Source organism: Haematobia irritans, chromosome 5, assembly GCF_050003625.1.
Source record: "Haematobia irritans isolate KBUSLIRL chromosome 5, ASM5000362v1, whole genome shotgun sequence".
Classification (NCBI taxonomy): Eukaryota; Metazoa; Arthropoda; class Insecta; order Diptera; family Muscidae; genus Haematobia; species Haematobia irritans.
The window spans coordinates 116,686,588-116,713,710 of record NC_134401.1 but is presented as its reverse complement, the minus strand read 5'-3'; the positions used below and the strand labels follow the sequence as shown (position 1 = coordinate 116,713,710).

The following is a 27,123-nucleotide window of genomic DNA, read 5'->3' as shown; positions in this document are numbered from 1 at the left end:
TCAGTATATATATTATAGAGCTTAAAATCAATACTTCTGTTAGGCACATTTTTTCGCAGATACCCTGCCCACTATGTGGTTTAGGGTGCTGTGTCAATACTTATGTGGGGCACTGTATATAGCTTAAGTATTGTCTGATGAATATAGGTCGTCGAACTACGCCATATGTAGTCAATTCTGTCATCATCAATTTGTCCCCTCTAAATAATTTAATTTATTCACAAGTTCATTCAGTAAAAGTCCAATTTACTTACCTATAAATCTTCCCAATTTCGATCCGGCCATAGAACCAGCACTTGAAACTATCGCACATGTCTTTATGTTCTTCTTTTGCCGGAAAAGTTTCTGTTTGGGAAATAGTTTGCCAAATTGCAACTGATCAAATGGAGAATCTCTGCGCTTTAATACTTTAACACCTGCCTCCATAACCAAACAGGTGGATGGATAATATTGCTCTTCAAAACTATCACCAAATACCGGTTTAAAATCCACATTATAATAATTCGATTCATTGACCGATTCCAATAGAGATTTTTCGAAATTCTTTAGAATACGCTCTTTAAAAGCCAACGTCTTATTAGCACATATTGGTGAGAGTTTATCATGGCAGAGATAATGTTTGGCATTTAAATTAAGTTTAGTGTTCTTCGATACTTTCAAGCGGGGATGTGGGGCAAGTTTGGAAGAATTTATAGCTGGATTTTCATTCGATTCAACAATAAAACGTTCATTGGGATTCCAACGCACGTGGAAAACACTACGTCTTTGACGATAAGTGGCTATAGGTTAACGAAGAGAAAACAGAAAAGAGCAAGAGAGAGGAGAGAGAGAAACAATAACATTTATGAGAAAAGTAAAAATTTTCCAAATAACAGGCCACTTGTTGCATATGAGTGGCTAGTTTACATTTCATATCAATGTTATTAAAAAAGAGTTGTTTATGTTATTTTATTTTAACATAATTCCAAACCACCTACCTTTATCATGTTTTCGTAAATTCACCACATCTCTGTTATTGCTTTGCTCTTGCTGTTGCTTTTGCTCTATTGCCTTTAGTGTTGGTGAGAAATGTTGATATGGTTGTGAACTTAACTGAGCTTTTTTATTGGCTTGGCTGTTAACATTGACCTTAACATTATACTGTTGTTGGCGTCGTTGTGTTGTATGAAACTGCAGTTGCTGCTCTTGGTGCTGCTGCTGCTGTAGTTGTTGTTGCTGTTGTTCTCTACGTATGAATAACTGTTGATATGCATTGATGTTATTATTATCGTTGTTATTGTTGCTATTGCTCTGGCTATGGTCTTGGCTATTGCTTAGGGTTTTAATGTTACGTTTGTTAAGCTGTCTCTTGATTTCTGTGATTGTTTTGGCGCAATTTGGTTGAATTTGAATTTGAAGTACGGCAATTAGCAATGTTAAGTATTTAAGCGTTTTCATAGACGGTTTTAGCATTTTAAGTGTTTTTAAGCACACTAATGGCAGCTTTTGGATCTCTTTTTATATGTTTCGAACGCTTATTATTTTTTTCTCGTTTTTCGTTTGCTTTCTTTTTATTTTCTATATTTATAATTATTTCTCAAAAAGGTCATATTTAATTAAAGTTTCCAAGTTTGTTATTTTTTTGTGTGTTTTCGGGTTGTTTCCGTTGTGTTTCCGTTGTGTTTTGTACTGAACATTTATAGTTGATTGTGCGCTAAAGAAGAAGAACAAGTTAATTGGTAATGTGGAACAATTCGAAAAAGAATTAAATTCGACAGTTGGGTTGAAGTTTGTGTATAATAGGGTGGGTCGTTACAATTGGGATACAAAAATATCTTTTATTGGGAGCTTGGGAGTATTGGAAGTGGGAATTGCTTAATGAAAATAACATAATGAACTCAAATGATAAATGTTTTGCTACCACAGGGTAGATGACACAAATCGCTTCTAATTTCAATGAGTATTGTTTTTGGTGGTTATAGCCTTTTTATTGATTTTAATGCCATAAATGCAAGGCCGTAGCCAGGATTTTAATTCGGGGGGGGGGTTCAACTTTAAAATAAAATATTCATACACCCTCAAAAAAAATCGCCTCTCTAACATATGTTCCAAACATATTTTGCAGGAAGCACATATATTATTGGATACTGCCGAAACATTAATATGTTTGTTTTATGTGAACATATTCTATTTTTGGAAGCATTTTGAGCCAAAAATATTATATGCTTGGAAGAATTTTCCCCAAAGAAGATTGTGCTCATTCCCTAACATAATTTTCACTTCCACGAAATTTTTTAGTTCTTGGCACCTTTTTCTGTAATACAAATAATGTTGAAGAAATTATTCAATTTTATAATTTTTTTAAATTTTACCTTTCGCCTGGACGGAGAATCGAACCGAGGACCATACAGTTTGTAAGCCAACACACTACCACTGAGCTACGTAGCTGTTATAGTCACCAGAAGACAATTATCGTTATAAGTTACATTTATATAGCATAGTTTGCAGCGCCCACGAGCCCATGCAAACATAACATTATTTAACAGAAACATACATGTGTTGGCAACGTGGAGCAGTGGTTAGCATGTCTGCCGTACATGCAAAGGGTCGTGGGTTCAATCCCTGCTCCGACCAAACACCAATTGTTTTTTTTTTTTTAATTTACGCATTTATATTTATATTATATTAAATTTTTATAATGAAACTTCGAAATGTGGTTTATTAAAGATTTACAGTCAGAAACAGTGCTTGATATAAACGAAATGGACTGAGCTTTTGGATAAAATATGATTTTTTTATTGCAAAAATAACAATTTTGTAATAAAAAACTGGTTTTGGTATAAAAGTTTGATATTTTGGAAGGAATTCAAAAACTCTAACAAAGGAAGAACGTGGGGTCGAGTATAAACATACATAAATAATTTTATAATATACACAAATTAAATAATATTTAGAATTAATTTAAATAATATTTAGACTTAAGCGTATAAACTTTTTGTCCTTATCATAAAGCAGTTTCCGAAACAACATATAAGCGGTTTCACAGAAATTGCTCTCTTTCGATTCTCTCGCTGTGTTAATTTGATATCTTTCGTCAACCCTCCCGGTTTTTATCTCTATTTCTTTCTCTATACTCTCTCTCTCTCTCTCTCTCTCTTTCGCTCTCTGAATAAAATATCACAACATATATATGTTTACTCGAAATTTGTAAATTTATATATGTTTACATTCACACATATAATTTTTATGAAACATGCATGCCCCAAACATAATATATTCTAACATATTAACATATGTGTTCCAAACATTTAGTGTTAGTTTGAGAACATTACATGTTTGCACTTAAATATATTGTGTTTAAAAATTGTGCCCGAAACACATTTTGTTTATATCGAAACATATGAAAAACATATTTTTCTAACAGTGTATAATCTCATGTGTAGAAAATTTTATTTATGCATAGGTATGTATACAATATTTTTATACCCACCACCATACCCACGTCTTTTGTCTGCAGCAGGTCAAGTTAGAAGATGGGCTATATCGGTCCAGGTTTTGATATAGTCCCCATATAAACCGACCTCTCGATTTGGGGTCTTGGGCTTATAGAAATCGAAGTTTTTATCCAATTTGCCTGAAATTTGAAATCTGGAGGTATTTTATGACCATAAAGAGGTGTGCCAAAAATGTTTTGGTATAGCCCCCATATAGACCGATCTCCCGATTTTACTTCTTGGGCTTATAGAAACCGCAGTTTTTATTCAATTTACCTGAAATTGGAAATTTAGAGGTATTGTAGGACCACAAATACGTGTGCCAAAAATTGTGAGTATCGATCCATATTTTGGTATAGCCCCCATATAGACCGATCTTCCGATTTTACTTCTTGGGATTATAGAAACCGCAGTTTTTATTCAATTTACCTGAAATTGGAAATCTAGAGGTATTGTAGGACCACAAATACGTGTGCCACAAATTGTGAGTATCGGTCCATGTTTTGGTATGGTCTCCAATAAAACGACCTCCCGATTTGGGGTCTTGGGCTTATAGAAACCGTAGTTTTTATCCAATTTGTCTGAAATTGGAAATCTAGAGGTATTTTAGGACCATAAAGAGGTGTGCCGAAAATGGTGAGTATCGGTCCATATTTTGGTATAGCCCCCATATAGACCGATTTCAAGATTTTACTTCTTGGGCTTCTAGAATCCGAAGTTTTTATCTTATTTGCCTGAAATTGGAAATCTAGAGGTATTTTCGGGTCAATAAGAGGTGTGCCGAAAACGGTGAGTATCGGTCCATATTTTAGTATAGCCCCCATAAGAACGATCTCCCGATTTAACTCCTTGGGTTTCTAGAAACCGTAGTTTTTATCTGATTTGCCTGAAATTGTAAATGTTCTGATATTTTAAGCTCACAAAAACGTGTATCGGATTAAGTTTTTATCGGTCCATTTGGTAATGCCTCCATATAGACCGACTTCACTTCTTGAGGGTGTAGAAGGCGCACTGATCATGAAAATTGCTTGAAACTCAATGTAAAATTTCCAAATTTTACTTCTACAGATTTAAGATTTCAAATCAAGACTTTATTTTATAATTTTCTTGTACACTTACAAGAGATGTTAATGATTCCTTTAAAACTCAAACAAAAATGGTTCTTATAAATCCAGAATCTGATATAGTCCTCATAGGTGAAATCTTTAAATTTATCTTCGGGAATATCCTCAAGTCCTCAAGCCCTCCTGAAATTTCAAAGGAAACCGTAATATTTGGTTCATGGTGGTGGTGGTTCACCTCATAGGTGAAATCTTTAAATTTATCTTCGGGAATATCCTCAAGTCCTCAAGCTCTCCTGAAATTTCAAAGGAAACCGTAATATTTGGTTCATGGTGGTGGGTATTTATGATTCGGCCCGGCCGAACTTAGTGCTGTATATACTTGTTATAATATTAAATTGAGCCGACGGGCTTTTTGGGCAGCAAATAAATCAATGACTTCTTCAGTCGGCACATTTATTCGGCGATGAACCGACATTAATGCTAATCCTTTGAGTCTACTCTCACTAGTCGAATTTCTAAGATACGTCTTTAATCTCTTCATTGTTGAAAATGAACGTTCGGATGAGCACGTAGTAACTGCAGGGATGGAAAATGCAGTACTATAGTACTTTTTTCAAACCTTTTTCACCCCGGTCAGTACCGTAGAACCCCCGCGAATGATTTTGTACCTTTTGTGTAGACATTTTTGAGTCGATATCAGATTTATGGTACAATAGCTTTGACAAAATATTTTAATATTTTGAGAATGTCTTTATCAACCTTATTTGCTAATAGTCTTTTACAAATATGGCAAAACAGACATGTTCATGTGGGAAGAAAATCTCGATTTTGTAAAAGACATAGTCAAAAACAGGATTTTATTGAACTTCAAGAAAGTTTTAGTCGAAAAAAGAATGCGATTCTATATTATCGATTTTTTATTTTATTTATTTTTATTTTTTTATTTTGTAAAAATTTTATTTCAATTGAAAATTTTGTAAAAATTTTATTTCTATAGGAAATTTTTGCAAAATTTTATTTCTATAGAAAATTTTGTCAAAATTTTATTTTCTTTAAAATTCAGTCTCTTGGCAATAATCTTCCAGTGAAATTTTTGTTGAAATTTAGTAAAAAGTACCTTTCCGCTCAAAAAATACCTTTTTTGTACTTTCTTAAAAATTGTATTTTCCATCCCTGAGTAACTGGCAAAGTGACCAAAATTTTTAAAAGAATATGCACGTTTGGAAAAATCTCTTTATTGCTACCATCGCTGATTTAGGCAGGTTCTTTTCGCAGGTTTTGCGCCATTTCATTTACACATGTGTGTTTGGCTGTTTCGTTGTTGAACAACAAACACACATAAAAAGCAGAAATATATTTTCCAAAAATGAAATTTGTGGTGCGAGAACAAAAATCGTCGTTTGACGGGCTTTTCAACTAGTATTCTATGATTTGTGCAAGTTTTATAGGCAAGCGTTTTTCAAAATAAAACCTCCAGCTTTTCTTCAACATCTTCGATAAGATTTTTCTATGCAGCTAAAAATATATATTTATTTATATAAAAATATTCATTCATTTCGGGGGGGGTTTGATCCCCCTCATCCCCCCCCCCCTGAATACGGCCTTGCATAAATGTATGGTAGTATTTTTATAACTGTTTTTAACTGTAGTGTTGAACTCTAGACATTCAGTCATTCTTCGTCAAAATGACGACGCGTAATTTCATTTTTGATCTACAATGTATTTTAGTCGATTGGGAAATGATAAATTAAAATTATACTAATTCAACCATTTTATGAATTTTTGTTTTAAACAAAATTCATAAAAAAAATCATAAATGAATAGGAAAATAAACACAAGTTTGGTTATCACTTTTGCTCACAATGCAAATTATAGCGTCTTGAAATACACCGTAGTGTACAATATTTTTGGAGAAATTTTCATATTAGTGGTGTTCCTTTCAGGGATCCGGAGCGGTCCATTTTTTTCGCTCCGCTCCGCTCCCGCTCCGGAGAAAAAAAAAACCGCTCCGCTCCGAGAAAAAAAAATCGCTCCGCTCCACGCTCCGCTCCGCTCCTCTTCGAGAAAATTATAGTACAAACATTGTATTATTTGTTCAATTGAGTTTTATTTTATTTAGAAAAATCGGGCGGTACATATATGGGAGCTATAGCTAAATCTGAACCGATTTCGATGATTTTTTGCACATATAGTTAGTGCTATAGAAGATTACATTTCGCCAACTTTGAGTAAGATCGGTTGATAAATAAGGGTTTTATGACCTAATTTGACAAAATCGGGCAATACATATATATGGGACCTATATCTAAATCTGAACCGATTTCGATGAAATTTTCAGACTTAACGGCTGATACAGAAGATTATTTTGTGCTAAATTTGACGACGATCGGTTAGTAAAAAAAGTGCAACGTGACCCCATTTGTCGAAATCGGGCAATACATATATATGGGAGCTATATCTAAATTTGATCCGATTTCTTCCAAATTCAATAACGTTCGTCCTTGTGCCCAAAAAAAAACTCCCTGTACCAAATTTCATCAAAATCGGTTAATAATTGCGACCGAAATCCTGTGAACAACAAATACATGGACAGACGGACGGATGGACGGACGGACGGATGGACGGACGGACGGACGGACGCCAAGCGCTAGATCGACTCAGGAGGTGATTCTGAGTCGATCTGTATATATTTTATGGGGTCTAAAATCAATATTTCTTGTAGGCACATTTTTTGGCAGATCAAACTTATTATACACTAACCACTATGTGGTTTAGGGTATAATGACTTTAAAACAATGTGTTGAAATATTTTATTAATTTTGAAGATATTTTCAGAAATATTAAATCCATTTTGACTTCATTAAAACGAAATTTGCATTCATGTTAGGAATGCAAACAGACTTCATTGAAAAGTTTAGAGACTTTTAGACAAGGAAAAACTTTTTTTCAGAGAAATACGTCTTCTATTCTAAGCAAAATTCGTATTCGTATTTTAAGCATGTGAAATATTTGGCCTCCCGACAATATACTTTGCGGTGCACCATCTACTATTTAATATGTGATAGAAACCAAATTTATGAAAATGGACCAAATTTAAAAATTAGAAATCTTTTGGACCAATTTTGGACCGATCGGACCAAAACGGCAACGCTGATTGGAATTGAAAGTCTATACACAGAGAAAGAAGTAACTACTCTCCGAAAGTTTTTTTTGTTTTTCAACAGACGTAGAGAAGAGGTTTTGTTATATTTGTAATGTGTGTGTGTATGTTTATGTTTGCAACAACCTCCATCGACATCAGTCCGTGGTATACCTACGAATATTCTTACTCAGATCTAGTGTTACCTAATTTCGCTTTTCTCCTATATTGTATAATAAATGTATATGCGCACATTTTTCAACCAAAATTGAAACTATCCATAATTTTAATTAAATTTTCGAGAACTAATATCAGAAATAAGAGAATGCTAGGTATAGTACAATAGTAAAGCAAATGTGAATGGAAAAAAGCATGCCCGGTTCCAAAGATTTTGTCTTTACTTTAACAGTATGGGTATTAATTCCGAGCCAAAGAAGCGGAGAATACAATTAAGGATACTTTAAAGACGTAATTATCTTTTAAATTTGGGGGTTATGTACTTGCTTCTAGGAAGCAAATGTTAATTTTTAATTTTTTTAGATTTTTTCGTCAGTTGTTATCAAAATCCTTTAAAAACGAGTTATTTTTTTTTTCCATATTAAGACTCAACTTCCAGTAGAAATTATGCTATGTTTCAAGTAAAAAGCGTCTTTAAAATAAAGTGTCTTATTTTTTAACGATTTTCTGTTTTGTAGGCAAGATGCAAAAAGGAAACAAATTTAAAGACAATTTTATTAATTTTAAAGAATTTTTCTTAATTATTAAAGTCACGTTGACCTTACCTCAAAAATTTTATCTTTCATGTTATGATACACATTTTTAAGTAAAATCACTTAATTATAAGGACATTACAACTTCATTCAAAAGTTTATTGCCTTTTGGACAAGAAAAAAAACTTTATTTTAGAGAAATGCGTCTTCCATGTTAAGTAAAATTTGCATTCTTATTCTAAGGACATGGAATCTTTGACTTCACGACAATATTTTTTTCAGTGTAGAAAACTAAAAAATTAAATATAAATAAGATCGTTTAATTGCATTTATTTGACGTTCATTACAAACATCTTTGTAGTAATACGGGATGAAATTGATCGAAAGTACTGTTGTTACTTTTACAACACATACTAGATATATATTTTGACATTTGCCGTTTTTGAAAAAAATTACTAAAAAACACGTTGTGTTTTCCCCAATGTACGTACGTACAAAAATACATATCGTACATTTTAAACGTTTGCTAGCTAAATTTGAAATTACCTACACAGTGTAATTTCAAAGTTACACATTTCATTCAAGTAATATTTTATTCGGAGCGGAGCGGTTTTTCATTTGGAAACCGCTCCGCTCCCGCTTTTTAATGGATTAAGATATCATCATAATTTTTTCTTTGTGCCAAAGCTGAAATGTTTTTCTGTATATTTAGAGGTTTGTAGGTCCCTAGTGGATTCACGGGCTGGTCTATAGACGTTGGAAGTTGGACACCTCGGATGTATGCAATTTAGTGTTACTTGGCAAACGCGCAATTATGCACCGATTTTCATGATTTTTGCTTTGCTGGATAGAACTTATAAACTACCATAAAAAGATTGTGTATGTGTGCGAATATATATAATATTTGCGAGATAGGGCCTTACAATTTATTTTTTTGCAAAATTTGAACAAAGTGGGGTCTGTATTTTGAGAACGTGTAGACTCGACAATTTGGAATTTCAAAACAATGCCGAACCAATACCACTTGTTTCGAAAAAAGTACCAAAACATTGACCGACTCACACCAAATTCGGCACACCCTTTAATGGACCAAAAGTACCTCTACGTTTTGAATTTCATGCAAATCGGATAAAAGTTTTAATGTCTATGTCATGAAGACCCCAATTCGGGGGTCGGTTCATATGGAACCAAAATCGAAACTTAGGCCGAAGTAGTCCCATCTTCAAAATTGACCTGCATGTAGAAGAAAAACGTGTCTGTTAAAATTTCAGCACTATAGGTTCATTATTAAAGGAAGTAGCCTGATTACAACAGATAGCCAGACAGAGAGACATCGTCTTATAATTCCTCCCTGATCAAGACTATATATACTTTCTATAGTCAGAATTCGTTATTTGTATGTGTTACAAACGGAATGAAAAACCCCACCTTATAAGATACTGATAATATGCGCTATTACTATACTTTATGGCCCAGAAGCCAGAGTTTTACTTTGATTAAAAATTTTGCAAACGTATAACAAAGTAAAAACCATAGTTTCTTTCTATCGTAATAAGTTTCTTGCAAAAAATCTGCCATTTGTCAAAAAAAATTTTTCGATATAAAAGTATTTAATTTACCTACATGTTTTGAAAATATGCTGAAGAAAAATGCCCTTGTTTTCGTTGATTTTTTCATCGGTGTTAGGGGTATACTTCATTAGGGATTTTTACATAAATGATTCTAAAGAGATTTTAATACACCAAGCAAAAAACGAGCTTCCAAACAAGTAAAGGGTGGTTATATTGTAAGGGCCGATGTTGAATGTGAACCACACGTAAACGCCAAGTTTTTTTTCCGAATTTTATTTGACATTTCTCTATTTCAGACTTACTCAATTTGAACCATGGAGAGATACACAAGCCAACAACGTGTTAAATGGTTCCAAGAAATGGCAACAGTGGATGATCAATTTTCGAAGAAAATCATCTTCAGTGATGGGGCACATTTTCACCTCAGTGGATTCGTCAATAAACAGAATTGCCGCATTTGGGCGAATGAGAATCCAAGAGTGATTGTCGAAAAACCAATGCACCCACAAAGAGTGACTGTTTGGTGCGGTTTATGGGCTGGCGGCATCATCGGGCCGTATTTTTTCCAAAATGAGGCCGGCCAGGCAGTTACTGTGAATGGAAGTTACTGTGAATCGCGAGATGATAACGAACTTTTTATGGCCCGAATTGGAAGATATTGATGTGGACGATATGTGGTTTCAACAGGACGGTGCCACTTGCCACACAGCTAACGAAACAATGGCTCTTTTGCGCAACAAATTCAATGGCCGTGTTATCTCACGTAATGGCGATGTCAATTGGCCGCCAAGATCATGTGATTTGACACCGTTGGACTTTTTTCTTTGGGGTTACTTGAAAGAAAAGGTGTACGTCGATAAGCCAGCAACAATTCAAGAGCTAAAGGATGAGATAATTCGGCACATTAACGGCATAGAACCTCCATTATGGAGGTTGGACCATAGGATGAAGGTGTGCCACCGAGGTCGCGGCGCCCATTTGGCCGATATTTTGTTCCATACATAATTGAGTAATACCAATATATCATAATAAAATAAAATTACATTAATTTCCCAAATAGTTTGTGTTTTATTTAATATCAACATCGGTCCTTGAAATTTTAACCACCCTTTAGTTTGAATACCCAATTTGAGATCCGGAAGTAATGCAAACTTGGATCATCTTCAATGAATTTTACATGGGCTTGTCATAAGACGAAAGTACTCCATTTTGCATTCTTTGCATTGCTTTAGAAGTTGTGCCTTGGAAGTTCATTTGGATGACGAAATAAAACAAAAAAAAATAATTAACAAAAAATAGAAATAAAATTTTAACAAAATTTTCTATTGAAATAAAATTTTGACAAAATTTTCTATAGAAATAAAATTTAACAAAATTTTCTATTGAAATAAAATTTTGACAAAATTTTCTATAGAAATAAAAGTTTGCCAAAATTGCCTATAGAAATAAAATTTTGACAACATTGTCTATTGAAATAAAATTTTGACAAAATTTTCTATGGAAATAACATTTTGACAAAATTTTCTATAGGAATAAAATTTTGACAAAATTTTTTATAGAAATAAAATTTTGACAAAATTTTCTATAGAAATAAAATTTTGACAAAATTTTCTATAGAAATAAAATTTTGAGAAATTTTTTATAGAAAAAAAATTGTCGTAAAATTTTCTATAGAAATAAAATTTTAACAAAATTTTCTATTGAAATAAAATTTTGACAATATTTTCTATAGAAATAAAATTTTCTATAGAAATAAAATTTTGAGAAATTTTTTATAGAAAAAAATTGTCGTAAAATTTTCTATACACACAAAAAATTATCACCAAATTTTTTTCAATTAAACATTTAACTGAATTTGGAAACGGATTCAATTAATATGTTAATTGATTTAATTAATTATTTAATCAAATCCGAATAAAAACCAATTAAAAAAATGATTGATATTTGTTACGTTTCCAATTAAAATATTAATTGATTCAATCAATTCGTTAATCAATTCGGAAATAATTTTCAATTACAAACGTGATTGAAAAATTTTCCGTATCCAATTACACATGTGATTGATCCAATCACCTTTGTGATTGAAATTGAATAATTTTGAGCAATGGAAAGAGCGAAAAGAGAACAAGAGAATGGGTATTTATAAAAAAATGTGTGATGGAGAGATTAGTCTGTGGAAGTAACTCGTAACGAACGGTTGGGTTTTTGTTTTTCGCATAAATTGAAAAACATGATTGGCGACATTCTGTCTGCTGCATTCAAAATGTGTGCATAAATATTTTCAACGCAACAACAAATCATAGCAAAGGGTTGAAATAAATAAAGTGTGCAACAACAAATGGTCACGTGGTAAACGTTTGAAAAAATATATGAGAGATCGCATTAGAAATTACCTGTGTTTGTGTTTTGTGGTATTGTAAAAATGGAAAACAATCAACGTTTATTGAAGGTAAGACATTGTGAAATGTGAATACCGTTTTCTATTGAAGCCTGTTTACATTAAACAAACTAAAATAATATATTTTTTATTCATTTATTTTAGTGAGCAATTTTATTTCGTGAAATTGGTCAATCAATCAACTCCATCATTTTATCAAATATATAAGAATATAAGAATATGTTTGCAATCAAAAGGTGGGTACCATATTGATCTTTTAAAATTACTCCTAGTTTTCTTAAAACCAAGAGCGGTATGGGTTTGTTGGGTCTTGTTGTTGTTGGGTCTTGAAGTTGCGAAGTAGCGTTGGCATTAGATTGAATTTTTGTTTTACCTGCCTTTTTCAGTTTGAACCCAAGTAGATAGCAGTATATCTGATATATAAACTAATGAGCTGAATTATGTAATGGTAAAAAAGTTCTTTCTTTTGAATTTAAAAATATGAAAAATATCCGAAAATAATAAAAAATATGTATTTTCCATTTATATTTTTTCTATTTCCAGAATTTGCAAAGTATCATCAATATAATACCAAATATTACATTGCTTTCCAATTATTTTTGTCTTTGATTGGTTCAAATTTTAATAGACGATTTTAATGTGTGGAAATTTTGGAAAGGAATTGTTACTAAAATTAAATTACCTTAATACACCTTTTTATGCTAAAAGACTACAACTGCAAAAGAAGATTATAAATCTGCAACCTGGAACTAAGAATTGAACTTGATATTCTATGCACACGGATGAAAAAGGCTGTTTTTCATATGTTTGGCTATAAACATTATATGTTTGGAACACAAATTTTTAAACACAATATTTTTGAGTGCAAGCATATAATGTTCATAAACTAGCATAACATGTTTGGGACATATATGTTAATATGTTAGAACATATTATGTTTGGGACATAAAATGTTTGTAAATATAATATGCTTGGATGCAAACATATATTAATTTAGAAATAGCCTATAAACATATATGTGTTTAGTAGCTTGGAGCGCTATTTAACAGGGAGCGATATTGAATTAAGTTGGTGGTTGTTGCTTGTTATTACAAAATTAACATTTTATTTTTCCTTGGGCAATTGATCAGCTACTTCTTTGATCCTTACAAATTGTGTGGTCCGCTGTTCGAATCCCCGTCCGGCAAAACGTAAAATTAAAATAAAAAAAAATCATACAATTGAATAATTTCTTCTACAATGTTTGTATTACAGAAAAAAGTGCTAAGAACTAAAAAATCTCGTGGAAGTGAGAAAGATGTGGGGGAATATACAATTGGGCAGAAACAAAATTTTGAGCATTCAGGTCGAAAACCTATGTTGTTAGCACCTATATTACCTGTTTATTTTCATAATTCATTATGATTGTAAATATATAAATAAATAAATAAAATTTTGAGCACAATATTGCTTGGGAGAATTTTTTTTAAGCATATAATATTTTTGGGTGCAAAATGCTTCCAAACATATTATATGTTCACATAATAACATATTGTTTTGTGGAAGACAACATTATTGAATTTGGATGCAAAAATACAAAATGTTTGGAACTTAGACTACCCAAACATATATTGTTTAGACCAATATGCTTTCAAACATATTATATATTGGAAGAGATCAAACATATAAATGTTTGGGCAATAGCCAAAAATGTATATGCTTGAAGCAAAATATGTTTGGGAGTATATGTTACAGAAGCGATTTTTTGTGAGCGTGCAGGTAATGTTTAACAAAATTAACTTTTAATTGAACAAAATTAAATTCGAATTATTCTGTTTACTTTCAGAAAAACTAATTTAGCTTACAGGCTGCTGAATTATTGGAAATCTAGGCGCATCTACATATTAGAAGGAACATGCTAACATGGTTATTATTATTAGGAAGGTAATGATTTATATAATTTATTTTTTCACCCTATAGTTGTTATTGATAGTAGTTGTATTTGTAAGTTATGCTAGAACAAAACACAAATGACAAGAACCAAATTTATTTATCTATTGCATAATTCAAAAAATAATGTTTTATAAGAAACACATATTTTCTTTTATTTCAAAAGAAAAAAACTAAATACGATTTTGTGTTCGCAATATATAAATTTTTTGATCGAAATTTATAGCCAATTTCAATTAATTATTTAATTTTTAATTTTTTTAATTTTTTTTTAAATTATTTAATTTGATTCAAATAGTTGATTGATTTTTGTCGCGAAATTAATTAAAATTTTAATTGATTCAATTAAAACTGTGATTGAATTTTATGTTAAAAATCAATCACGTTTTTAATTGATTCAATCACACAATTAATTGATTCCGTGACAAAAGTCAATTAAATTTTTAATTAAAAATCGTGTTGGTTTTCAAACAAAATGGGTGATTGATACTATCATTTTCGTGATTGAAGACATTTCAATTAAAAAAATGATTGAATCCGCGATTTTCGTGATTGAAATCAAAAAAAAATTTTTTTGTGTGTAGAAATAAAATCTTGACAAAATTTTCTATGGAAATAACATTTTGACAAAATTTTCTATAGGAATAAAATTTTGACAAAATTTTTTATAGAAATAAAATTTTGACAAAATTTTCTATAGAAATAAAATTTTGACAAAATTTTCCAAAGAAATAAAATTTTGAAAAAATTTTCTATAGAAATAAAATTTTGACAAAGTTTTTTATAGAAAAAAAAATTGAGAAAATTTTTTACAGATATAACATAAAATTTTGAGAAAATTTTTTACAGAAATAAAATTTTCATAAAATTTTTTACAGAAATAAAATTTTGACAACATTTTCTATAGAAATAAAATATTGACAAGCTTTTCTATAGAAATAAAATGTTGACAAAATTTTTCGTAAAAATAAAATTTTGACAAAATTTTCTATAGAAATAAAATTTTGGCAAAATTTTTCTATAGAAATAAAATTTTAACAAAATTTTCCCAAGAAACAAAATCTTGACAAAATTTTCTATAGAAATAAAATTTTGACAAAGTTTTTTATAGAAAAAAAAAATTGAGAAAATTTTTTACAGATATAACATAAAATTTTGAGAAAATTTTTTACAGAAATAAAATTTTCATAAAATTTTTTACAGAAATAAAATTTTGACAAAATTTTCTATAGAAATAAAATATTGACAAGCTTTTCTATAGAAATAAAATGTTGACAAAATTTTTCATAAAAATAAAATTTTGACAAAATTTTCTATAGAAATTCAATTTTGAGAAAATTTTTACAAAATTTTCTATAGAATTAAAATTTTGACAATATTTTCTACAGAAATAACATTTGGACAAAATTGTCTATAGAAATTCAATTTTGAGAAAATTTTTGCAGAATTTTCTATAGAAATAAAAATGTTGACAACATTTTCTGTAGAAATAAAATTTCGACAAAAATTTCTAAATAAAATTTTGACAAAATTTTCTATGGAAATAAAAATTTTAAAAAATTGTCTAAACAAATACAATTTTGAGAAAACTTTGACAAACTTTTCTAAAGAAATAAAATTTTGACAAAATTTTCTACAGAAATAAAATTTTGACAAAAATTTTTATAAAATTTCCTATAGAAATAAAATTTTGAGAAAAATTTTTATAGAAATAAATTTTTTATAAAATTTCCTATAGAAATAAAATTTTGAAAAAATTTTCTATAGAAATAAAATTTTGACAACATTTTCTACAGAAATAAAACTTTGACAATCTTTTCTATAGAAATAAAATTTTGAAAAAATTTTATATAGAAATAAAATTTTCATAAAATTTTCTATAGAAATAAAATTTTGACAAAATTTTCTATAGAAATAAAATTTTGACAAAATTTTCTACAGAAATAAAATTGTGATAAAATTTTCTATAGAAACAAAATTTTGACAAAATGTCCTATACATATACAATTTTGAGCATATTTTCTACAGAAATAAAATTTTGACAAAATTTTCTATAGAAATAAAATTTTGAAAAATTTTTCTATAGAAATAAAATTTTGATAAAATTTTGACAAAATTTTCCATAGAAATAAAATTTTGACAAAATTTTCTATAGAAATAAAATTTTGACAAATTTTTCTATAGAAATAAAATGTTGACAAAATTTTCTATAGAAATAAAATTTTAAGCATTGTTGTTTTTTATATTGCAGCTTAAAACCATACATTGACTAAACTACAAGTGTAGCTTAACCAACAGAGGAAAAGAATGTTTGTCAAATTTTTTTTTGGGCAAAGTCCTATAGACTGCAAGATGGTTGGATGGACGCACGTTTCGGAATTACCAAATTCCTCATCAGCATCCTCTACTTGCAGTAAAACTATCAACCAATTATCAGAATAAATTCAGGCAGTTCATTAAACCCAACAATGAACCACACTTGAACCCTCCGAAAAAAGGTTTTGTATGATAAAATTTTCACAAAATTTTCTATAGAAATGAAATTTTGAAAAAATTAAATTTTGACAAACTTTTCTATAGAAATAAAAATTTTGACAAAATTTTCTATAAAAATTAAAATTTGACAAAAATTTCTCGAACTTGACTAATCATTTCATTATATATTGATAAAAGGTCGAATAAAAAGAAAATTAATAAATTGAAATAAAATTTTGACAAAATTTTCAATAGAAATAAAATGTTCATAAAATTGTCTATAGAAATACAATTTTGAGAAAATTTTGATAAAATTTTCTATATAAATAAAATTTTGACAAAATTTTCTATAGAAATAAAATTTTGACAAAAATTTCTAAAGAAATAAAATTTTCATAAAATTTTTCTATAGAAATAAATTTTTGACAAAATTTTCTATAGACATGAAATTTTGACAACATTTTCTAGAGACATGAAATTTTGACAAAAATTTCTTTAGAAGTTAAATTTTGACAAAATTTTGTATAGAAATAAAATTTTGGTAAATTTGGTAAAAAAATGGTAAAATAAAATTTTGGTAAAATTTTCTATAGAAATTTTTATTGTTTCTAATTTAAACAGTTTCTAAAGTTTGATAATATTCTCAACAATTAATTTGTTTCTTTATGTTTCTGTCCTTATTGAGTCGGAAATCGATATTTCCGTGTGTTACAAACTATCCTCTGGTTGTTTGGTATAAAAGGTTTATAAGCTTCAGTACTATGTTTTGAATTTGATTCATGCTAAATTACAAGCACGCAAGTTAAATTAATTATTGTATTGCAACAAAAGTAAAACTTTCGCTACGATTAATGCCTACAAAAAAGCTATAGAAAAATTATATGTCAAACACATACTAATGAATAAGTTTCAGACATGTTCTAAATGAAGCCTATTCTTTTCTTTGGTTCTATTTTAAGGAAATTCTACATCAGCTTTGTATATATCGTAAGGCATAATGTAGGAAATATGTCCTTTAACTAAATGAAAATCTATGCTTAGTGTTAAGAAAATCTAAGTAATTCACAATTTCAAGCGAAATGTAAATCACTTGGTGTGCTCTTTGTTTGTGTAGTCTTTGCTGTTTGGGGTCATATTAAAAAGGGTCCTTAACAAAAATTTGCTAAATGAGACATAATGGTATTATATTACACAAAGCAATTATGTAGATCAGGCTTAAACAAAACAAAATATATTCACAAATATGCCATGTGGAAATGAAACCAAAGTTTCATTATTTCGAAAATGACATTCCGTAATGTCTTCATTACTTGCTGGTGGTGTTCATTAAATGACATCTGACATTGGATTATTCATGGTTTACCCATGCAGATATGAAAACAATATACACACAAACACACACGCATACACTTTATATTCCTATATATGAATAAAGAAGCAAACATATAAGCATGTGTGTGTGTGTGTGTGTGTTTGTATTAACCACACTTATTATGATACTCGTACTCAAGGATATTATTACATGTATTGTGTGTGTGTGTGTATGTGGGTTTTTTTGGTGTGTACTTGTCTTTGGCTTTGTACATGTTCTTGTTATCGAGATGCTTGCTCTCGGTGTATGTATGTGCTTGAGTGTTGAAGCCTTTTTTCCTCTCTCTCCCCCAAAATTCAACTCTTCTCACAATGTTAAGCCCCCTCAAAAGATTTTAGGCTCCATTGAATGATTGTAATTTAATCGAACATTAAGTCCTGGGATATTCTGGGATACTCTTACGTGTAGATCACATCTTCCATTTCTCAACCAACTGAAATGCAATGCCACGATGATGAGCTCTCTTTGAGTGAAGTTCCCAGAGAAATTATGAGAAAAGCTCTCAGGGGAGTTTTGAAGTGTGCAGAGAGATGTTGAATGTGCAGTAGTAATAAAAGTGAAGTACGTGCCATGAAGCAGTGTTTTTGCACAGCAATATAATATTAGGGTGGTGCTGACCAAAAGAAAAGCTAACAATGAAAGTCGAAGAAAAAATTTAAATTTCCCCTTTGTAAGCCAAGTTTATACTTTTAGGGAAATTTTTGGTTACGGGTTCAATCGCAATTTCGACCAAATACCAAAAAGTTTTTCAGCGGTAGGTTATCCCCATCTCAGTAATGCTGAGGACATTACCGAATGTTTCAAAGCTTCTCTAGGTAGTATTTACAGTATTTTTCCAACTCTAATCCTTAAACTGGGACCCTTTTGGCCCAAAAATTCCCAATTTAAATTAACATTTTATATCATTTTTTTATGAAAAAAACATATATATAGAAATAGGCTCTGCTGTAGAAAATCAGGGATAATTTAAAAAATTAACACAACATCTTTTGGTATCTGTTCTGGGGTCCCATTCTCAGAGAACCATCTTACTTTGAATAACATAAAATCAAATATCATATGCAGGAGATCAATCCAATGTGTCTATTATAGAAAAATTTCTTTGCATACTTTTAGGCATCGAATGAAACTGAGAAAAGCGAAAGCTGTTTCGGAAAAGAGCGACACTTCCTCACATATATAGTAAACAGGACTCGTAACCACGATTGCCACTCAAGCCAAATATAATCTACCAAAATGTGGAGAAAATTCTACTAAAATTTGGAGGAACTTATACCAAAACACTACCAAACAACAAAATCTATAGTCAACATTTTATTTCTATAGAAAATTTTGTTAAAATTTTATATCTATAGAAAAATTTTATTTCTATAGAAAATTTGTAAAAATTTTATTTCTACAGAAAATTTGTCAAAATTTTATATCTATAGAAAATTTTGACAAAATTTTATTTCTATAGAAAATTTTGTCAAAATTTCATTTCTATAGAAAATCTTGTCAAAATTTTATTTCTATAAGAAATGTATTTTTATAGAACATTTTTGCAAATTTTTATTTCTATTGTAAATTTTTGCAAAATTTCATTTCTATAGAAAATTTTGTCAAAATTTTATTTCTATAGGAAATTTTGTCAAAATTTTATATCTATAGAAAAATTTTATTTGTATAGAAAATTTTGTCAAAATTTTATTTCTATAGAAAATTTTGTCACAATTATATTTCTATAAAAATTGTATTTTTATAGAACATTTTTGCAAATTTTTATTTCTATAGAAATAAAATTTTGACAAAATTTTCTATAGGAATGAAATTTTGCAAAAATTGTTGTCAAAATGTTATTGCTATAGAAAATTTTGTCAAAATTTTATTTCTATAGAAAATTTTGTTAATATTTTATTTCTATCGAAAACTTTGTGATCACTTTATTTCTATAGAAAATTTTGTTAACATTTTAATTCTATAGAAAATTTTGTCAAAATGGTATATATAGAAAGTTATGTCAACATTTTATTAATATAGAAAATTTTGTCAAAATTTTATTTCTGTAGAAAATTTTGTCAAAATTTTATTAATATAGAAAATTTTGTCAGAATTTTATTTCTGTATAAAAGTTTGTCAAAATTTTAGTTCTATAGAAAATTTTGTCAAAATGTTATTGCTTTAGAAAATGTTGTCAAACTGTTATTGTTATAGAAAATTTTGTTAAAATTTTATTTCTATAGAAAATTTTGTCAAAATTTCATTTCAATGGAAAATTTTGTCAAAATTTTATTTCTATAGAAAATTTTGTCAAAATTTTATTTCTATAGAAAACTTTATCAATATTTGATTTCTATAGAAAATTTTGACAACATTTTATTTCTATAGAAAATTTGGACACAATTTTAAATCTATAGAAAATGTTGTCAAAATGTTATTGCTATAAAAATTTTTGTCAAAATTTTATTGCTATAGAAAATTTTGTCAAAATTTTATTTCTATACACAATTTTGTCAAAATTTTATTTCTATAGAAAGTTTTGTCAACATTTTATTAATATAGAAAATTTTGCCAAAATTTTATTTCTGTAGAAAATTTTGTCAAATTTTTATTAATATAGAAAATTTTGTCAGAATTTTATTTCTGTAGAAAAGTTTGTCAAAATTTTAGTTCTATAGAAAATGTTGTCAAAATGTTAGTTCTATAGAAAATTTTGTTAAAAGTTGTCAAAAGAAAATGTCAAAATTTTATTTCTATACAAAATTTTGTTGAAATTTTATTTCTATAGAAAATTTTGTCAAAATGTTATTTCTATAGAAAAGCTTGTCAATATTTTATTTCTATAGAAAATTTTGTCAAAATTTTATTTTTGTAGAAAATTTTGTCAAAATTTTATTTCTATAGAAAGGTTTGTCAACATTTTATTAATATAGAAAATTTTGTCAAAATTTTATTTCTGTAGAAAATTTTATCAAAATTTTATTAATATAGAAAATTTTGTCAGAATTTTGTTTCTGTAGAAAAGTTTGTCAAAATTTTAGTTCTATAGAAAATTTTGTCAAAATGTTAGTTCTATAGAAAATTTTGTTAAAAGTTGTCAAAAGAAAATGTTTTCAAAATTTTATTTCTATACAAAATGTTGTTGAAATTTTATTTCTATAGAAAATTTTGTCAAAATTTTATTTCTATAGAAAATTTTGTCAAAATTTTATTAATATAGAAAATTTTGTCAAAATTTTATTAATATAGAAAATTTTGTCAAAATTTTATTTCTGTAGAAAATTTTGTCAAAATTTTATTTCTATAGAAAATTTTGTCAAAATTTTATTTCTATAGAAAATTTTGTCAAAATTTTATTAATATAGAAAATTTTGTCAAAATTTTATTAATATAGAAAATTTTGTCAAAATTTTATTAATATAGAAAATTTTGTCAAAATTTTATTAATATAGAAAATTTTGTCAAAATTTTATTTCTGTAGAAAATTTTGTCAAAATTTTGTTTCTATAGAAAATTTTGTTAAAAGTTTATTTCTATAGAAAATTTTGTCAACATTGTATTCCAATAGAAAATTTTGTTAAAATTTTATTTCTATGGAAAAATTTGTAAAAATTTTATTTCTGTAGAAAATTTTGTCAAAATTTTATTTGTATAGAAAATTTTGTCAAAATTTTACTTCTATAGAAAATTTTGTCAAAATGTTATTTCTATAGAAAATTTTGTTAAAAGTTGTCAAAAGAAAAAGTTGTCAGAATTTTATTTCTATACAAAATTTTGTTGCAATTTTATTTCTATTGAAAATTTTGTCAAAATTTTATTTGTATAGAAAATTTTGTCAAAATTTTATTTGTATAGAAAATTTTGTCAAAATTTTATTAATATAGAAAATTTTGTCAAAATTTTATTTCTGTAAAAAATTTTTTTAAAAATTTTATTTCTATAGAAAATTTTGTCAACATTGTATTCCTATAGAAAATTTTGTTAAAATTTTATTTCTATGGAAAAATTTGTAAAAATTTTATTTCTGTAGAAAATTTTGTCAAAATTTTATTTCTATAGAAAATTTTGTCAAAATGTCAGTTCTATAGAAAATTTTGTTAAAAGTTGTCAAAAGAAAATGTTGTCAAAATTTTATTTCTATACAAAATTTTGTTGCAATTTTATTTCTATTGAAAATTTTGTCAAAATTTTATTTGTATAGAAAATTTTGTCAAAATTTTATTAATATAGAAAATTTTGTCAAAATTTTATTTCTGTAGAAAATTTTTTTAAAAATTTTATTTCTATAGAAAATTTTGTCGACATTGTATTCCAATAAAAAATTTTGTTAAAATTTTATTTCTATGGAAAAATTTGTAAAAATTTTATTTCTGTAGAAAATTTTGTCAAAATTTCATTTCTATAGAAAATTTTGTCAAAATGTTATTGCTATAGAATATTTTGTCAAAATTTTATTTCTATAGAAAATTTTGTCAAAATTTTATTTCTATAGAAAATTTTGTCAAAATGTTATTACTTTAGAATATTTTGTCAAAATGTTATTACTTTAGAATATTTTGTCAACATTGTATTCCAATAGAAAATTTTGTTAAAATTTTATTTCTATGGAAAAATTTGTTATTACTTTAGAATATTTTGTCAACATTGTATTCCAATAGAATATTTTGTCAAAATTTTATTTCTATAGAAAATTTTGTCAAAATTTTATTTCTATAGAAAATTTTGTCAAAATGTTATTACTTTAGAATATTTTGTCAAAATGTTATTACTTTAGAATATTTTGTCAACATTGTATTCCAATAGAAAATTTTGTTAAAATTTTATTTCTATGGAAAAATTTGTTATTACTTTAGAATATTTTGTCAACATTGTATTCCAATAGAAAATTTTGTTAAAATTTTATTTCTATGGAAAAATTTGTAAAAATTTTATTTCTGTAGAAAATTTTGTCAAAATTTTATTTCTATAGAAAATTTTGTCAAAATTTTATATCTATAGAAAATTTTGTCAAAATGTTATTACTTTAGAATATTTTGTCAACATTGTATTCCAATAGAAAATTTTGTAAAAATTTTATTTCTATGGAAAAATTTGTAAACATTTTATTTCTGTAGAAAATTTTGTCAAAATTTTATTTCTATAGAAAATTTTGTCAAAATTGTATTTCTATTGAATTATTAAAGGCTAGTTATACCATCCCTGCTATCCTTAATCTGAGGTTAATCTCTGTCTTACATTTCAAAATTCTTATCTTATTTCTAAAGGTTCTTCTTATATTCTTGTCATTGTTGTGCTTCATTTTTTCCACCTTGCTTATTAAATTGCTAACAATGGTGTTATCTTTTCCACTTTATCCGTATGAGAATTTATTTTGGATTTTTTAGTTGGTTGTGTCATGCTGTCGATTCTTTTTAAATGCAGGTTTCGTTGGAATTAACTTTAGCTTCAGTTATGTAAAAAAAATGAAAAAATAATTTGTAAGTGTAGGTTTTCTAATTTTTAAAGAAGTCGTAAAGTCGTTTTCCTGCAAGAAAAATCCCTCAGTGCGACCGTTCTACGACAATCCCAAGGTAAATTCATCGCTTCTGCACCATTTAAAGACCATAAAAAATTATAAAAATTATTCATTTGTAAAAATATCACAAAATTGTTTAGTTCACATCCAAAACACTGAGTATGGATCACACCTTAAGAAGTAATGTGAATTCAATGCAACGACTGTTGTAATGGTGGACATCCGTCCTATGACAAGCCCATATTAAAGTCATCGCTTCTACGTCAATTTAGCTCCACTGCGGGATACACACAGATAATTTTCACTACCTTTTGACCACTTTTTTTTTGTTTTTGTTTTTTGTTTTTTTTTTTTTTTTTGGAAATATTAAGCCCTAAGACTCAATTATTGCCACTTTGTTAATTAAATTGCCAACAATTTGAACTGGGTCAAATTTTAATGGCCAAATATTTTCTACGATCAATATGACTGCTATAATCTTCAACTTTATTCAATGAAAGTTATAGAAATTTGTCAAACATTTCTTTTTTATCCAACATTTTGGATATTATTTCAAGGGCATTGTCTTACATTTCACGATTTTTATTTTAGCATTATGTTCTAATCTCGAAGGATTCTTAACAAATTTATGTAGTTGCCATTGTTGTGCTCCACTTTTGTCACCTTGCTAATTAAATTGACAACAATGGAATTTTTGTCAGTTTATACTTATGAGAATTTGTTGACGATGATGCAGTTGTTAGCGATGTAACATACACAGAAAAAATTTTCACGAAAATTTTTCCAATTAAAGTCTTAATTGAGTTTAAAAACTAAAAATTTAATTGAACCAACAAATGTTTTAATTGAAATAAAAATCAATCACACAAATTAATAGTATCAATTAATTTTTTAATTGAATCAATTAATTTTTTTAATTGACTGTCAATTAATTTTTTAATTGATACTATCATTTCTGTGATTGAAGACATTTCAATTAAAAATTAATTGGATCAATTAATTTCGTGATTGAATCACAAAAAAATTTTTTGGTGCGTGGTTGTTCTGTGTAAATCGGAATTTCATTTGTATTAACTTTATCTGTAAATGGCAAAGCCAAGATATCGTAAAAATGGTATGAAGAGGTCGGTTCTCGTTGCGCAGTAAATGCTTAATAAAAGGGAGGACCTGAGAATTTTACCAGAAAGTCAAATCAATCAAATTTTCTAAATGAAATATCAAATATCGATTTTTTTAAAACATAAATTTGATCTCGATATTAAATCTGAAAGACCCAAAAAACATAGATTTGAAATTACAGTGAAATCTCTTTAACTTGACCGCTATGAAAACCGGTCACCTATCAAATTTGGGCAATTGTCGTGAGACGTTGCCTATCCCAGCACAAAAAAAGCGTCGTCAAAAACGAAGTGAAAATTATCTTTTTGGATCCGGAAGTTGGCGTCGAAGCGATAAATTTAACATGGGTTTGTCATAGGACGGATGCACAGTTGCCACAGTTAGTACACTCAAAAAAAAAAGTTTACTTCTATCCAAAGATTTTGACCTTCCTTTAAGGATTTTGGTATTGATTCCGAGCCAAAGATGCGACTTCTTTAAAATAAAGACATTTTTTAGGGACCTCCCTGGCTTTAAATCTAGGAATCGTAAAATTAAAATTGGATACAGATCTCATTCATCGAATTTGTATTCGATGTATTAATAAAGGTATTCATGTAGAAAGAAATTCCAGTTTCAAAATCCAAATTATGCCAAGTACTTCAAAGTAAAAACTGTTTTCTTAATGCTAAAAAAAAAAAAACTTTAAACCAAAGATGCAAATCCTTAAAATAAGTCTTAGCCTATATTTGAAGCATTTGTATCTTAAATTTAAAAATTCTATATGTCAGTTGAGTTAAAGACGATTTCTTTAAATTAAAAATGTTTTTCTTTATTTTAAGGAACATTTGCCTTACTTCAAAGATCTACAACTTCAACAGAGGGACGCAAAATTTCAAGATTTGTGTCCTAAATTTAATGAAAATTATAAACTTTTTTTTAAGTAAAATGTCATTATTGTAAAGAATTTTGTCTTTAACATTGCGTAAATTTCGAGTCCTAAAATTTAAGTTGCATAATCTTCCATATTAGGTCAATATTTTTTTCAGTGTAGAACTTTACCAAAAATGGTAGATTTTTTACTGTTTGGTAGAAATCTTCATGTTTTGGTAGATTTTGCAAAGTATTCCTCACCAACTAAGAGCTAATTCATAAATATTATCTAGATATAAATTGTTGACTAAATTTTCTATAGAAATAAAATTTTGACAAAATTTTCATTAGAAATAAAATTTTGACAAAATTTTCATTAGAAACAAAATGTTGACAAAATTTTCTATAGAAATAAAATTTGAACAAAATTTTCTATAGGAATAAAATTTTGACAAAATTTTCTATAGGAATAAAATTTGAACAACATTTTCTATAGAAATAAACTATTGGCAAAATGTTCTATAGAAATAAAATATTGACACAATTTTCTGTAGAAATAAAATTTGAACAAAATTTTCTATAGAAATAAAATTTGAACAAAATTTTCTATAGAAATAAAATTTTGACATAATTTTCTATAGAAATAAAATATTGGCAAAATGTTCTATAGAAATAAAATATTGACACAATTTTCTGTAGAAATAAAATTTGAACAAAATTTTCTATATAAATAAAATTTGAACAAAATTTTCTATAGGAATAAAATTTTGACAAAATTTTCTATACAATTTGATTTTGATAAGTATGTTATTTCTATAGAAAGAAAATGTTGACAGAAATTTCTATAGAAATAAAATTTTGACAAAATTTTCTACAGAAATAATATTTTGACAAAAATAGAAATAAATTTTTGATGAAAAACTAAACTGTTGACAAAATTTTGGGAAAATTTTCTATAGAAAAAAATTTGAACCAAATTTTATTTCTATAGAAAATTAAAGAAATAAAATTTTGACCAATTTTTCTACAGAAATAAAATTTTGACAACACTATCTATAGAAAAAAAATTTTGACAAAATTTTCTATAGAAATAAAATTTAAAAAAAAATTTGATTAAATTTTCTATAAAAAATTAATTTTGACAAATTTTCTATAGAAATAAAATTTTGACAGAATTTTCATTAGAAATAAAATTTTGACAAAATTTTCTGTTGAAATAAACTTTTGGCAAAATTTTCTATAGAAAAAAAATTTTGACAAAATTTTCTATATAAATAAAATTTTGACAAAATTTTCTATATAAATAAAATTTTGACAAAATTTTCTATATAAATAAAATTTTGACAAAATTTTCTATATAAATAAAATTTTGACAAAATTATCTATGTAAATAAAATTTTGACAAAATTATCTATGTAAAAATTTTGACAAAAGTTTCTATATAAATAAAATTTTGACAAAATTTTCTATAGAAATAAAATTTTGACCATAGAAATAAAATTTTAACAAAATTTTCTATATAAATAA

At 27.4% G+C, this 27,123-nt stretch overlaps 1 protein-coding gene across 1 annotated transcript in view; it reads right to left on the bottom strand.

Annotated features, from left to right (window-relative positions):
* Window positions 1-27,123, bottom strand: part of SiaT (beta-galactoside-a-2,6-sialyltransferase) — an 83,790-nt gene that overhangs the window by 23,723 nt on the left and 32,944 nt on the right. Inside the window, exons 2-3 of the mRNA XM_075312478.1 lie at window positions 978-1,693; window positions 255-779 (exon numbers count right to left, since the gene is read on the bottom strand). Of these exons, the coding sequence (XP_075168593.1) occupies window positions 255-779; window positions 978-1,452 (1,000 nt within the window). The 5' untranslated portion in view covers window positions 1,453-1,693. The remainder of the gene's footprint in view (window positions 1-254; window positions 780-977; window positions 1,694-27,123) is intronic.